Source organism: Capricornis sumatraensis, chromosome 2 (genome assembly GCF_032405125.1).
Source record: "Capricornis sumatraensis isolate serow.1 chromosome 2, serow.2, whole genome shotgun sequence".
In the NCBI taxonomy this organism is placed as follows: domain Eukaryota; kingdom Metazoa; phylum Chordata; class Mammalia; order Artiodactyla; family Bovidae; genus Capricornis; species Capricornis sumatraensis.
This window is the reverse complement of record NC_091070.1, coordinates 83,816,119-83,829,343: the sequence shown is the minus strand read 5'-3', so window position 1 is coordinate 83,829,343 and position 13,225 is coordinate 83,816,119. Positions and strand designations below refer to the sequence as shown.

The 13,225-nt window shown below is 47.5% G+C and overlaps 1 protein-coding gene across 7 annotated transcripts in view; it reads right to left on the bottom strand.

Moving 5' to 3' along the window:
• Positions 1-10,750: 10,750 nt before the first annotated feature.
• TLE3 (TLE family member 3, transcriptional corepressor) overlaps positions 10,751-13,225 on the bottom strand; it is a 46,261-nt gene continuing 43,786 nt past the window's right edge. For all 7 annotated transcript variants that reach the window (XM_068964306.1, XM_068964312.1, XM_068964308.1 and 4 more), the window contains 2 exons: positions 12,464-12,540; positions 10,751-11,412 (listed from right to left, as the gene is read on the bottom strand). In XM_068964306.1, the coding sequence (XP_068820407.1) occupies positions 11,305-11,412; positions 12,464-12,540 (185 nt within the window). In that variant the 3' untranslated portion in view covers positions 10,751-11,304. The remainder of the gene's footprint in view (positions 11,413-12,463; positions 12,541-13,225) is intronic.

Sequence of the window (13,225 nt, the reverse complement as noted above, 5' to 3'; positions counted from 1 at the left end):
TATGAAGAAGGAACTTATAAGACATATCAATTATAATCACTTTGTATGGACTTTATTTGGGATCCTAATTCATATATACAATGTTTTTTTAAAAAATCATGAGACAATTGAGGAAATTCAAATGCAGAGTGGGCATTTGAAGACATTGAATATTACTGTTAATTTTTGGGGTGGCATAGTGGTATGAATATCACAGCTATATTTTTAAAATAGATTTTACTTTTTGGAGATATTGAAATGTTTACTAGTTAAATGACAAAATGTCTGGGATTTGTTGCAGAAGATTCCAGTGGTCATGTATAAATAGAAGGGGTGTAGGGATAAAACAAGGTTAACCCTGAGCTGATAACTGTTGATGCTGGATGATAAGTATATGGAGATTCATGATATTGTTTTCTCTACTTTTGTATGTTTGGCATGTTTCATAATGAAAAGACAAATGGATTCAGTCCATGATGTCTCTGCATGAGATAGTTGCCCATGCAATCTACAGAATCATTAGAATCACAAAATATCTAGGCTGGAGAAGATCCAGGGATTGCTCACCCAGCCTTCAAGCATGACTCCATAAATAAGACCAAGATCTGGAGAGGTCTGGTGACATAGCCAAGGTGACGTGGTGAGCTTGGGGCTGTGATCCTCTGCCTCTGGGCATGTGCACCCATCCCCCTACTCCACACCCAAATGTCCCCTCTTAGTCGCCAGAAACCATGGTGCAAGTCCTGATTTTCCTGGCTTTCTTTCTTTAGTCTTCAATTATGAAATATTTCAAACATATAGAAGATATTCAGTTCAGTTCAGTTCAGTCGCTCAGTCGTGTCTGACTCTTTGCGACCCCATGAATCGCAGCACGCCAGGCCTCCCTGTCCATCACCAACTCCTGGAGTTCACCCAAACTCATGTGCATCGAGTCGGTGATGCCATCCAGCCATCTCATCCTCTGTCATCCCCTTCTCCTCCTGCCCCCAATCCCTCCCAGCATCAGAGTCTTTTCCAATTGATACTACTAAAACTACCACATGGATTTTTAAACATCGCTACGTACCAGTTGTGGTAAGCAGGGGACACTTTTTGCTGTGGTGCACGGTCTTCTCATTGCGGTGGCTTCTCCTGTTGTGGAGTGCAGGACCTAGGACATGTGGCTTCCGGAGCTACAGATCCTGGTCTCTACAGCACCGGCTCAGGAGTTGTGATGCATGGGCTTAGTTGCTTGTGGAATCTTCCTGGACCAGGGCTCAAATTCACATCTCCTGCACTGGTAGGTGGATTCTTATCTACTGCACCACCAGAGAAGCCCAACTACATAGATTTTTAAAACGTGAATATTTTGAGATGTTCTTTGGATTTTTTTTTAAAGGTAACAGAATGGGATGATGGATAGAGCCAAACTCCCACCTTCCTCTCCCTTCCTTCCCTCCTCACAGATACCAACATCCTGGTGGCAGGCTGTGTTCTTTCCACTTGCGTTTTTATAGCTTGATGTGTATACTCAAATTTAGAATTGTTTTGTGTGGATTTATATTTGACATAAATAGTATCATATCATATATTTCCTTTTGCAACTTGCTCTTTTCACACAACATTGTGTTTTTGAAATTTATCCAAGTTGATGCATGCAGACCTAGCTCATACATTTTAAAGCCTCCATACAATTTCTTTATATAAAAATGTACAGATTTTTCTTTATTCATTCCTCCAATAATGCACTATTGCATTACTGGTTATTTACAGTTATTTTTGCTGCTTCGAACCATGGGGCAATGAAAAAATCTCTGCATGTATCTCTTTGCGTAAGAGCTTCTCCAGCATGTGTACTTGGAAGCAGAATTATCAGGTCATAGGGTTGTGTTGCTTCTACTTGGCTGTTGCCAAATGCTCTACGAAGTGGGTGACCCAGTTATGCTCTCCCACAAACAGTGTCTGACCATACTAGTCATCCCTCATCCTCATGGAAGCTGCATGTTATTAAACGCAAAACTTGCCAATCCAATGGGAATGAGTTGTTCTCTTTTGCTTTAGCTTTTGAAATTGCATTTCCCTGACGACTAGTGAGGATGGGGCATTTTCGCCTGTTTCCTGGCCATTTGTGCTTCTCCTGTGAATCACCTGTGTTCTTCCCATTTTTCTGTGTTGTTTACTTCTATGTGCCAATTTGGAAGAATTCTTTACGTATTCCAGTTTCTATTTCTGTGTCAGCTATAGGTGTCACATTTGTATTTTTTCATGCTTTGTAAGTTTATGGCATCTTTTGTGGTACAGGTGTTTTAAATTTTAATACAGTCCAACGGACCTCTAATTTTTTCATTTTTTCAATTCCTGTATCTTGTTCAATGATCCTTTCCCTACTCAGATTTCTAAAAGCTTAAGTTTAATCCCGCTGCAATTTCTTTTTGTACGCTGAGTAAGGCCGAGGTCCATTTCCCCTCCATAAAGATGGTCTATTGTGATCTATTGTCCCAGAACTGTTTGCTAAAAGTGCTTTTCTTCAGTGATACATAATGGCACCTAGGTCACAGTCACATTTCATCTCTATGGAGACTGATTTATAGACTCTGTTTTGTTCCATTGGTCCATTTGTCTACACGTGCACCAAGAGCATATTTGCCTGCTGACTGTAGCCTTATTAAGTCCCTAATAAGTCTTGCTATCTGGAGGACAAGCTCTCCTTTCTTTTTCCTCTTCAAAACTATAGTCGCTATTTTGAGTCCTTTATTCTTCAGATAAATATTAGTATTAGCTTTTCAAATTACATAGCAATCATTCTCTTTGGGTTTTGTTTGATATTGCATTGTAAATTGATTGCGGGAAAGAGAGCTTTAAAAATGATACTGAATTTTCTTATCAATGAACATGGTATAGTTTATGATCTGCACAGGTCTTTTAAAAAAGACCTGTAACATTTAATGTTTTTCTTCAAAAAGGTCTTGTGTAGTTTTACTTAGTTTTACTCATAGGTCATATTTGTTGCTATTTGTAAAAGCATTTTTATTTCTTTACATTACGCTTTGAAATTGGTTATTGCTTATGAATAGGAATGCTATTGATTAATGAATATTGACTTCAGATCTAGCAACATAGTTAAACTCTCTTGTTTTAACTGTATATTTTCTACATATATAGTCATACTATCCATAAATAATCATAGTTGTTTCTTTCATTTCAATCATTGCATTCATTTTTTTTATTGTTCTATTTTGTCCAATTGCATTGAGTAGAGCCTCCAGCCCAATGCTGAATAGAAACAGTAATAACAACATTCTTGTTATGTTGCTGACTTTGAAATCATGCTTCTAAAACTTAATTTTTATCTATTATTTTTATCTATTATTGTTGCTGCTCATCTGGTTAGCTGTCCATCATAGGATTAAAGACATTTTCTTCCCCCTGTGATATCCAGGATATTCCTTGTTTGGTACCTTACGGAAAATCATGAATGTTGAATTTTGTGAAACGTCTTTATCTATTTCTTTTGATTGATGAAACTAGATCTTCTAGCTGGGTTCTTCAATAGTCGGTTGCAGGGTTCTGTGATTCAATTATGTTGTCCAACTCTTCCATATCCATATTAATTTCTCTCTCAGCTTGATCTACCAATTTCTCTTAGTGGTTTGTTAAAACCTCCCATTCCTCTTTATAAAATTCTGTCCATTTTTTAGAGTTTATGTAGTGTTCTGAACTTGGGAGCTCCCACTCTACCTTTAAAGTCGTTTATCTGTGACATTAAATGAGTCCCCTTTTTTTCATGATAGGCTATCAAAATTGTCTTATTTGCTTTTTATTTTTGGCTGCACCATGCAGCTTGTAGGCTCTTAGTTCCCTGAGCAGAGAGTATGGACTCTGGGCCCTGGCTGTGAAAGTGCTGACTCCTAACCACTGGACCTCCAGGGAATTCCGTTTTACTTTGATTTTATCCAACATGGCTGTCTGTCCACATGGTTAAAGGGAATCCTAATTAGCTTGCTGTTTCATTTGCCAGTATTGGACATTCCAGACCTGCTTTTTCCGAGTCTTGTCAGCTATTGCCAGCAAACGCTTGCACAAGTAGCTTCCCTCTGTGATATCCAGGAGAGACAAGACCACAGCCCCATCTCACTCTTGCTTCTGGCCTCAGTGGTGCAGGAGACCTCAAGGGCCCGCTTCTGAGCCATCAGCCCTGCGCTGGCTGATCTGCTTGGGAGGGGAGTTCAGAGTCAGGATCAGAGTGAGCACGCTGTGGAGCTTTCTGGGCATTGACACACATGCCCTCATGGACGTGAGGAAGGCCTAAGCTAGGCAGTGGACATTTCTGTCTTCTGTCTCTCCTTCCTATGTTCTTCATCTTGACATCACTCATCCCCTGCTCTACCTGTGGGGTCAATTCTTTCCAAGTTTCTGAACCAATCCTAATGGTCCACCACCCACCCACCCATTCATCCATCTACTCATTCATTTGTCCAGCCAGCCAGCCAGCCAGCAGCAGTATCGTACAAATACTACAAGCTGCGTGATCTTGGAACTTCAGTGACGTCATCTATAAAATGAATATAGTAATAGCATTGACCTCTTAGGACAGTCATGAGTTTGGAATTACATAATGCCAAAAAGAACTGGCAGACACATACTAAGTCCTCTATTAAGAATAGCTATTATCTTCATCCCACACTCACTGATTCATTCAACTAACATTTCCTGAGCATGTACTACATACTGAGTACCAGAGATGAGACACAATCCCTGCTCACACCCAGGTGGAAACAGGAGAGGATGATACCATTAAATTAACAGCCATGATGCACCATGCATAGTACATTCCACGAGCTGGCAGAAGACACTCCAACAGCACAAGGGAGACACAGCCAGTGCAGACTAAAGGAGTTGGGGGCTAGGGAAGGGCTCCCTTGAAGTGAAACTAAAGTTGAGTGCTAAAGAATGAACAGGGGTTCAAAGAAAGATGCAGGGCATTCCTGGCTGCAAGAGAAACACATAAATAACCTAAAATCAGAGTGTGCCCTCTCAGGGCATTGGAGGCATGTGTGACTGGTGTGAAAAGATGGCTCTAGAGGTACAGGGCTGCACCTGGGAACCAAGTAAGGAGTTCAGACACAGTGCTGTGCACAGGACCATCAAGGGGCTCCCAGCAGAGGACTGGTGGGGACAGATGTGCAGTTTAATGTCCTACACAACTGTATCCATCAGATAAAGGACCCAGATCATGTCCAATGCTCCAGTGCACAGAACCCCAGTCTCTGCATGTCAGTTGAGGTGGGGACCTAGTGCCTGGGGCTCAACACAGGCAGTCTCAACCCTCTGAACTGCAGCTCACCCCCTAATATTTCCTCCTCATCCCCCTGCCCCTCCTGGCTCAGGTCAGAACTCTGGCCTCTGCAGATCCCTCCTCCTAAGTTTCACCATCCTACTTGGCCTGAATCTGAGCCTGTTTTCTGCACAGGAGGGGACTGGCCAACAAGAGGCTACGGGAATGGGGACTTCAACAAGCTGGAGTGTAGCTAGATCAGGGCAAAAGGGAGAACTAGGTGGGTTGGGGGAGGGAGATGGAGGAGGATGTGCCTCTTACTCCAGGCCTTAGCACACGCTGTTCCTTCTACCTGGAACACTCTTCTCCCCACCTCCCTTGGGCACGGCACCTCTTTGCTCCTCGGGCCTTGGTTCGGCTCAATCCTTCCAAGAAGCCCTTGCTCTGACTCCACTCCCCGGGTAACATCTCTACTGCGTGGTGTGGCATCTTCTGGTTTGTGCCTTCACACGTCTCATCCAAGTTATGGGCATTAGCATTAACCTGCTGGTATCTGTCTTCCTTTTGGACTTCCCTGGTGGCTCAGACAGTAAAAGAATCTGTCAGCAATGTGGGAGAGCTGGGTTTGATCCTGGGTCAGGAAAATCCCCTCTAGAAGGAACTGGCAACCCATTCCAGTATTTTTGCCTGAAGAATCCCATGGACAGAGGAGCCTGATGGACTACAGTCCATGGGGTTACAGAGTTGGACAGGACTGAGTGACTAAAACACACACACACACATCTCATGAAGCGGCTGTTGTCAGTTTATGTGACAGTTTGTCCCAGCTGGCTGAGCACACTGTGGAGAGGGCAGGCATTATGTCTTACCGATCTTTGCATCCTAGCACCTAGAACCATGCCTGGCGTATGTTAGGGTCCCTCCATAGAAATGTTCGTGGGATGGATGGGTAGATGGAAGGATGGAGAGATGAGTGGATGAGTGGGTGGGTGGACGGATGGATGGATGAATGGGTGACTGGTGAATGGATGGAAACATGGGTAAGATGGGTGGGTATGTTCTAGAATGTTCTCAAGGCAGGATACTGGTTCCCACAACTCTTGTCAGCCATGGCCCTTCCCTGAGGAATTTCCTCACCAGTCCTCTTAAAGAAGATGCTAATAGAAGATTAATACTAAATACTAATAGAAGCTACTAAAGAAGACACTAGATGCTAATCCTTGGGACAGTACCGTTCAGTCCTGCCCACTAAGCGGCTCCTTCACCGAGGCCGTGGTATGGGTTTAGGGGAAAGGGAGGTGTGAGTCGCAATGTCGGCTCAGGCTGTGTGACTCATGGTGAGTTATGTAGCCTTTATGGGCCTTCACTGTCCTATCAAACTAGGGGCCAAGGATAGATGTCTCTTCAAATACAAACGTTCCAACTTTGGTGTAATATTTAAAAATACTTCACGAGTATGGTACATTTTATAGAGTACATGTCCTACTGTTGTCGCAAAAACATCAAATGATGCCTAACCGTGCAAATAAAAAAAGGCTCATCACGTTTGTTTGTTATACTTCATATTAAAAATAGTTCATTCTCCAACACTGTGCTCTTGGAAACTAAAAATGTACACCCCAGCTCCGTGGGAGAGCCCATGGCCAGTCTGTAACATTTAAACCTTGCCGACCACGCTTCCAGCTCCAGCTCTCTGCACCCGTTCCTTGCTGCAGATGTTATGATGTAGGAGGGTCACTGCCTCTGCTGGAGTCGGGGCTGCCTGGGGTGGGGAATAGGGCTGGGCAGTGACTCAGAGAGGCCTGAGAGTGAATGGCTATGCCACTGTTACAAATGGCCTGGACACTTGCACATCATCTGCTGTGACCTGAAACCACGAACTTGGCTCCTGGCCAGACTGTGGCTTCTGACGACCATGCCCTTTCTATTTGTTTCAAAGATCTTGCTTCGAGCAAAGGCAGGGTGACCATGCTGGAAGACCCTCAAAAGCCAACCCTTTCTCTGGGCTTCAGGGACAAGCCTCAGGACAGCCCACTTGCCCTGAGAATCAGGATAACCTCAAGCCAGGGAAAGCTCAGCCTTTATTCACTGGTGCTGCCCTGGGTCTATGATGTCCTGGGCACTGTCTTCAGTCAGCGAAACCAGTCTAGCTGTGCAGACAAGCGAACAGGACCACTGGAGAGTTGCAGATGCTATGATCAGTATGAGCCTGAATTTTTGCAGGAATGGCTAAGGGGTGACTTTGAAAAAGGCTTGGAAAATTAGACCTCCCTCGTAGCTCAGTTGGTAAAGAATTGGCTTGCGGTGCAGCAGTCCACCTGCAATGCAGGAGTCCTGGGTTCGATTCTTGAGTTTGGAAGATCCCCTGGGGAAGGAAATGGCAACCCCACTCTAGGATTCTTGCCTGTGAAATCCCATGGATAGAGGAACCTGGCAGGCTACAGTCCATGGGGTTGCAACTGTCAGACACAACAACTAAACCACCACAGGAAAATGGTATCGAGGTTTTCTGCTACTTTGTTGATGAGGAGGTAGGGGCAGTCTTGGGGGATTCGAGATGGAAATCAGAGTGCGCACAGTATTTGGGTCCCTCCCCCAAGATTCAAAGGGGCCTCCCAAACCTTCAAGTGCAGAGGAATCATCTGCAGAGTTGCGAGAGGTGGTTATGGCAGTGGATATGGCTTTAGTAGGGCTGAGTCGGGGCTGAGGTTCCGTAAAGTGGCAAGTGCGGGAGGGGAGCGGTGGTGGGGTGAGAGGCAGTAGCGAGCAAAAGACAAGCATGCGCAGTGACAGGCTCAGGGTGGAGAGGCTTGTGAGCTTGCCAGGGCAGTCGCAGAGAGGACAGGCAGGGTTGAGGCACCAGCAGTCAGAGCCAAAGGATGTGTTCCCAACTGCACTTTCACAGGTCAGGTGTCTCTCCCTGGCTTCCATTGTGAGCTTCCGGGCCTGAACTGAATCTTGGTCGTCTCCCCATGGTCAATTGTGCCCAGACCTCTTGGTAGAAGAGCCTTCCTGAGATGGTCTCCCCTTCTCAGCAATGGGCCTGACATTGGCCTTCACTGAGCCAAGAGTGGAGGGGAGCATTCTGAGACATTCTTCCCTTCTACCCACTGGGACCTGCAACCCTCAGGCAGACTGTTCTGGCCAAAGTCTCCCCCATTTGGCCCCGCTAGCCCTCTGCTGTGATGATCAGACTGTGACAAGCAAGGAAAGTATGGTTCAAAGGGGTGTTCCTTTACTCAAGTTTGTGCCACTAGTACAAGACAGAGATGTCAGCCAAACATAGCCCCAGATGGGCCTTCTTCCTACATGCTGGAAGCTTCTCTTCTGTAAGCCTGACAGCAAGCCCAGCTCCAGCTAAGTGATCCTGGTATGTGCAGTCCAGCTGTCCTTTCGAGGCTTAGAATAAAGGCTGCTTTATCTGGATGGTCACTCCTTCCTTCAAATGTTCAATCCCCTTTCTTGAATGAAACAATGGCAGGCAATCGTTTTTGTGTGTTCATTTGCAGTGACTTTGGCAGGAGTTGGAAACCACATTACCCCACATTCTGGAGATTTAGCTCACGGCTGCGTGATGCCCAGGAACCTGGGAACCACGACCCCAGGACAGTCCTGCCCCACCAAGGGCACTGCCCCCATTTCCTGTCTGTAAACCTGTCCTAAGTGGGGTTACCCCACAGCATCTCAAGTTAAGCTTAAAAAAGATGGTAGAGGTTTTCAGGGTCCTGATGGTCATAGACACTTTGCAATTCTCTACAAGTTCATCCCATTTCATTTTTTTTCCCCAAAGAGTTGGGCAGTGGCAGCTATATAGGACATCGGTGTTAACTGTGGACTTCCCCTCTGGGAACTGCCCCGAGGAAGCCCCCCACCCAACCCCACTTTAAACTGGGGAGACAGCAAGGGCTGGGGTCATGAAAACACTCCCTTTTTAGCTATCCCACATGACCACTTTCCAGGGGTGTGGGGGCAGCATGGGAATGCTTTAGAAAACGAAGCGCTCACATTCATGGGAGACAAAGGAAATCACCCAGGACGTGGGGAAGACAGCACCCCACCCCTCTTCTTGGGGGCCTGGGGGGAGGGAGAATGGAGATAAACTACTCGGGTGGGGCGGGGGGTGGGGGAAGAAGAATTAAAACGCAACAATCAAACCAACCTTTAAATAGTAACTTTTAAAAATATAAAAACAGGTCATTACAATGACTTTTCATTTTCTTTTTCTCTTCAGGAATCAATTTGTCTTCTACCCTCGCCCTCCCTTGTGGCAAGAGCCTTAACAACAGGTGGTGGCTTAGCATCCAGGACCCAGAGAGAGAGAGACTGAGAGAGAGGAAGAGAGACACAGACAGACTCTGGACACCCCTCCCCAGCCTCAGAAAGGTCAGGGCACCCACCTTGCCCTTCTCTTCGGCCTCCAGAGCCAGGTAGGGGGAGGGGCTCACCTCGGAGCAAGAGCATTGGAGAGGGCTTCACTGGGAAACCCCCTTCCTTCTCACCAGACAGGATCACACGTTAGAAAATAACCCATAAAAATGCAGTATAAAAATTATCCTCCATATGCTACATCCATGGAGAGCCCACCACCAGGACTCATAACGGCCTTTAGCTTTTCCTTAGAAGAAAAAAAAAAAAAGCAAAGGAAAAACAAAACAAAGAACAAAACCCTAACCTCAGAGCATTTTGGTACCAAAAAGCGGCACCCGCAGGAGCTGATATTCTACCTGTAAGCTGTCTGCACTCCTAAGGGAGACATGAAGCCGGGAGAAGGCAGCGCCCCCAGCCCAACCCCAGTCCCCTCTCCCCGCTGCCCTGCCTGGGGTTGGGGGGCAGGGCGATCCATCCTGCAGGTTAAATACACATTTTCCCTCTAAGGAGAGAGTAAGGGGTCAGAGGCAGGAAAGTGGGGAGAAGGCATTTTATGAAAGGACATCACTTCTAATTCTTTTTATTCAAATTAAAAAAAAAAAAAAAAAGCACCCACATCAGTTGCTATTTTTTCTCTGGTAGCTCCCTGAGCTGAGTTGCTATGCGTTCTTCTAACTTTGTGTCCTTTTCAGGTTGTGTCCGAAGATTAAGTAGGGCTGGAGACAGAGTGAGTGCCTTTGAACTTCCATTTCTCGTCACGACAACCAAGTGTGCACCAAAGAGAGATGGAGGTGGCGGTGGGGTGGGGGAGACAGACAGACAGGTTCAGACACCGGAGAGGGGAGCCAAGGGGCTAAGAGGCAGGTGGAACTCAGGAGGCCACAGAAAAACTCACGGTGTTTCTGCTGCCGTCAGCCTGGGCGGGCACCCATCCCAAGCTCTGCCTGTCCATCAGTCTGCTGGAGCTGGGTCCTGCCATGCTTTAAGACGATTCCCAGGTCCACATGGAGACACACTCGCCCAGGGGCTGCCTGATGGCTGACCTGGCCGCCAGCCGTACTGCCCCTCCTCCACCCAGGAGTCTTCTCCCTCGCCCACTCCCCTCTCCATTCTGCCCCCCCTCCCTGCCTCCCCTTCCCAGATGGGAACTTCTGTTTAAAAAAAAAAAAAAAGCCACCACCACGAGTGGATTACGAATACAGCAGGCGAAATACACGGCTGGCATTGCCGGTGGGAAGGGGCCTCCTCCCCCGCTGACCAGTCCGAGATAGGAGTCTGTTATTTACACTTTTCACAAACCTTGTGCGCTGCACAGTCGGGAACGTGAAACCCTCCCCCGCTCCCTGGTACAAACGTGTGGTCCACACTCCAGTGTCCCCGAGCCAGGGCAGGGGGACACATCAGAAGAAAGGGGAAGGAAAGAGATTCATGAGGGTGTATGTGGAGAGCCGGAGCCACAGGCCTCCAAATCTACGTGCAGCCTCTGCCAGCATCGTTATGGGAGGAGGAGGGGAGAAATCCATCGGAGTCCGTGAGACACAGGAGTCCATGCCCAGGAGTCCCGACCGTGACGGGCGCACCCTCTCAGCCCGCCGGAGGGCGGTGCTGGGCCACTCGCTGCCCGTCCTCCGTGTCTGCAGGGTCTCCCTGGCACAGCTGAGTCTGTGTCTCCCAGAGCTTGACAGCCCCGTCACAGTCCTTGCTTAGTAGATGACCTCATAAACCGTGGCCTTCTTGTCACCAGAGCCTGTTACGATATATTTGTCATCTGCCGAAATGTCACAGCTCAAGACTGACGAGGATTCCTTAGACTGGAGGAGGAGATAAAGGACAGAAATTCACTCTTTGGGGTACTCAGCGCTCTCTCGGTACTCTCAGAATTCACCCGCCCTCTGCACAGCCTGGAGTGCACGCTGCGAGGCCTTTGAACACAGCCCTTCCCGTTAGAGGGGCCCTTTCTACCTGCTTCCCCATAAGGAAAAACTCATTAACTGGGCCAGATGTGATCTTTACAGTCAGCTCCGAGCAGCAGAACAGAACACTTGAGTGTGAGCTTTGCATCCTGAGTTTACAAATAGGAAGAAGTGTTTCTGAGCTGGGAGCAGCTGTCAGTGGGCCAGACCCTCAGTCTGGTGAGCTAAAAAAAAAGGATGTGCACCTAAGTTTTGAACATCCAGTGTAATTAGAGACTCTTGAAAGTTACATGAGTGATGCACCAGATGCCAGACTTCCAGACTGCATCGATAGAGTGTCTTACTCACTCTGAGAGCGAGTGTGTATGACTTGAGTGTAGTTGTGCAAGACTGTGTGTGTGTGTCTCTCTGTGTGAGTGTATATGAGCGAGTGAGGGACAGTGCAGTGTCAGGCCCTAGGTTTTGAAAACCCACACACAAAAAAGCCTCTTCCCTCTTTCTCATCTCCTGGATCCTTCTCTGGCCCCAGACCTCTCTCCTTATATTGAAGTGTTGAGATGGAAAATAAACCTACTTTAATACCAGACAACACTGCTCAGAAAAAAAAAAAGCTGCCCAGTTTGCTCAAATGCCTGGTGCACCTCCTGTGAGGGCTCAGTGTGCAGGCCAGAGCCAAGAGCATGTTTTCATTCCTCCTTGCTCTAGAAATCCTACAAGAACCTCTGCTAAAAGCCCTCGCCCCAATCAGTCAGATGCCACTAGCAGCAGAGTATGCGTCCCACTGATGTGCCCAAGTCCAAACCCTCGCTGCTGGAGAAGCTGTCTGGGACCCCGAGCAGGTAGGGGTCAGGGCAAGTCCTGCTCTGCCTCCCCTATCCCTGCCCCATCACCGCGGCCAGGCCTGGACTCTCAGCAGAATCAAGAGGGGCACTTGGAGGGCGGGTAGTACCTGGAATATGCTGGCTCCATATGGAGTCCTCCAGGCGTTCAGGAGGTTATCTTTCCCAGTGCTCACAAACCACTTGCCTGCAGGCAAAGAAAACATCAGACTGTGGGCTGCTGCCCTCTAAAGCAAGACCCGCCCCACACATGGCCAGCTACCATGGAAACGTGGTGTGACCCGCTAACTAGCGCTGGGCTGACTCTTCCTTTGTGAGAAGCGTTTTGTAATCAAGACATACCACGGACACATGGACACACATGGACACTCAGACACTGCCTTTCTCTGCAATCAAGGGGAGGGGTGGGCAGGTTGGGACAGAGAAAGGCAGGATCTGCAATTAATCACAAGGATTACACTTCCCCAGAAGATTCTTTTTAAAGCCACTAAGCGCAACTGACCCATCTCGATTCTACTACTGAAAGATGGCAGGAAGTATTGGGGATGGCGAAGCTCCAAGCAGCTAGAGATCCAGCCAAAGGTGGTGGGTCTCTGCAGGCATGCCACCAGAGCTTTGCCTGTGTTAAAGCTCCAGGGTTCCCAAAGGCCTGGGGGGTGCCTGTTATTCCTGGTCCATAAAGACCTGTTGGGGCTCAGAGAGGCTGGGACTGTCCTAAGCTGCACAGCTAGTCAGTGGGCCGGCACATACTCCAGTCCAGAGCTGTGGCCACCAAAGCCCATGGTCCAAATCACCTGTAGGCACTGCCTGCAGGGCTGGGCACACTGCTCCTCTGCCCCAGGCCATCAAGGTCTGGCTCTGGCCTGGTGTCA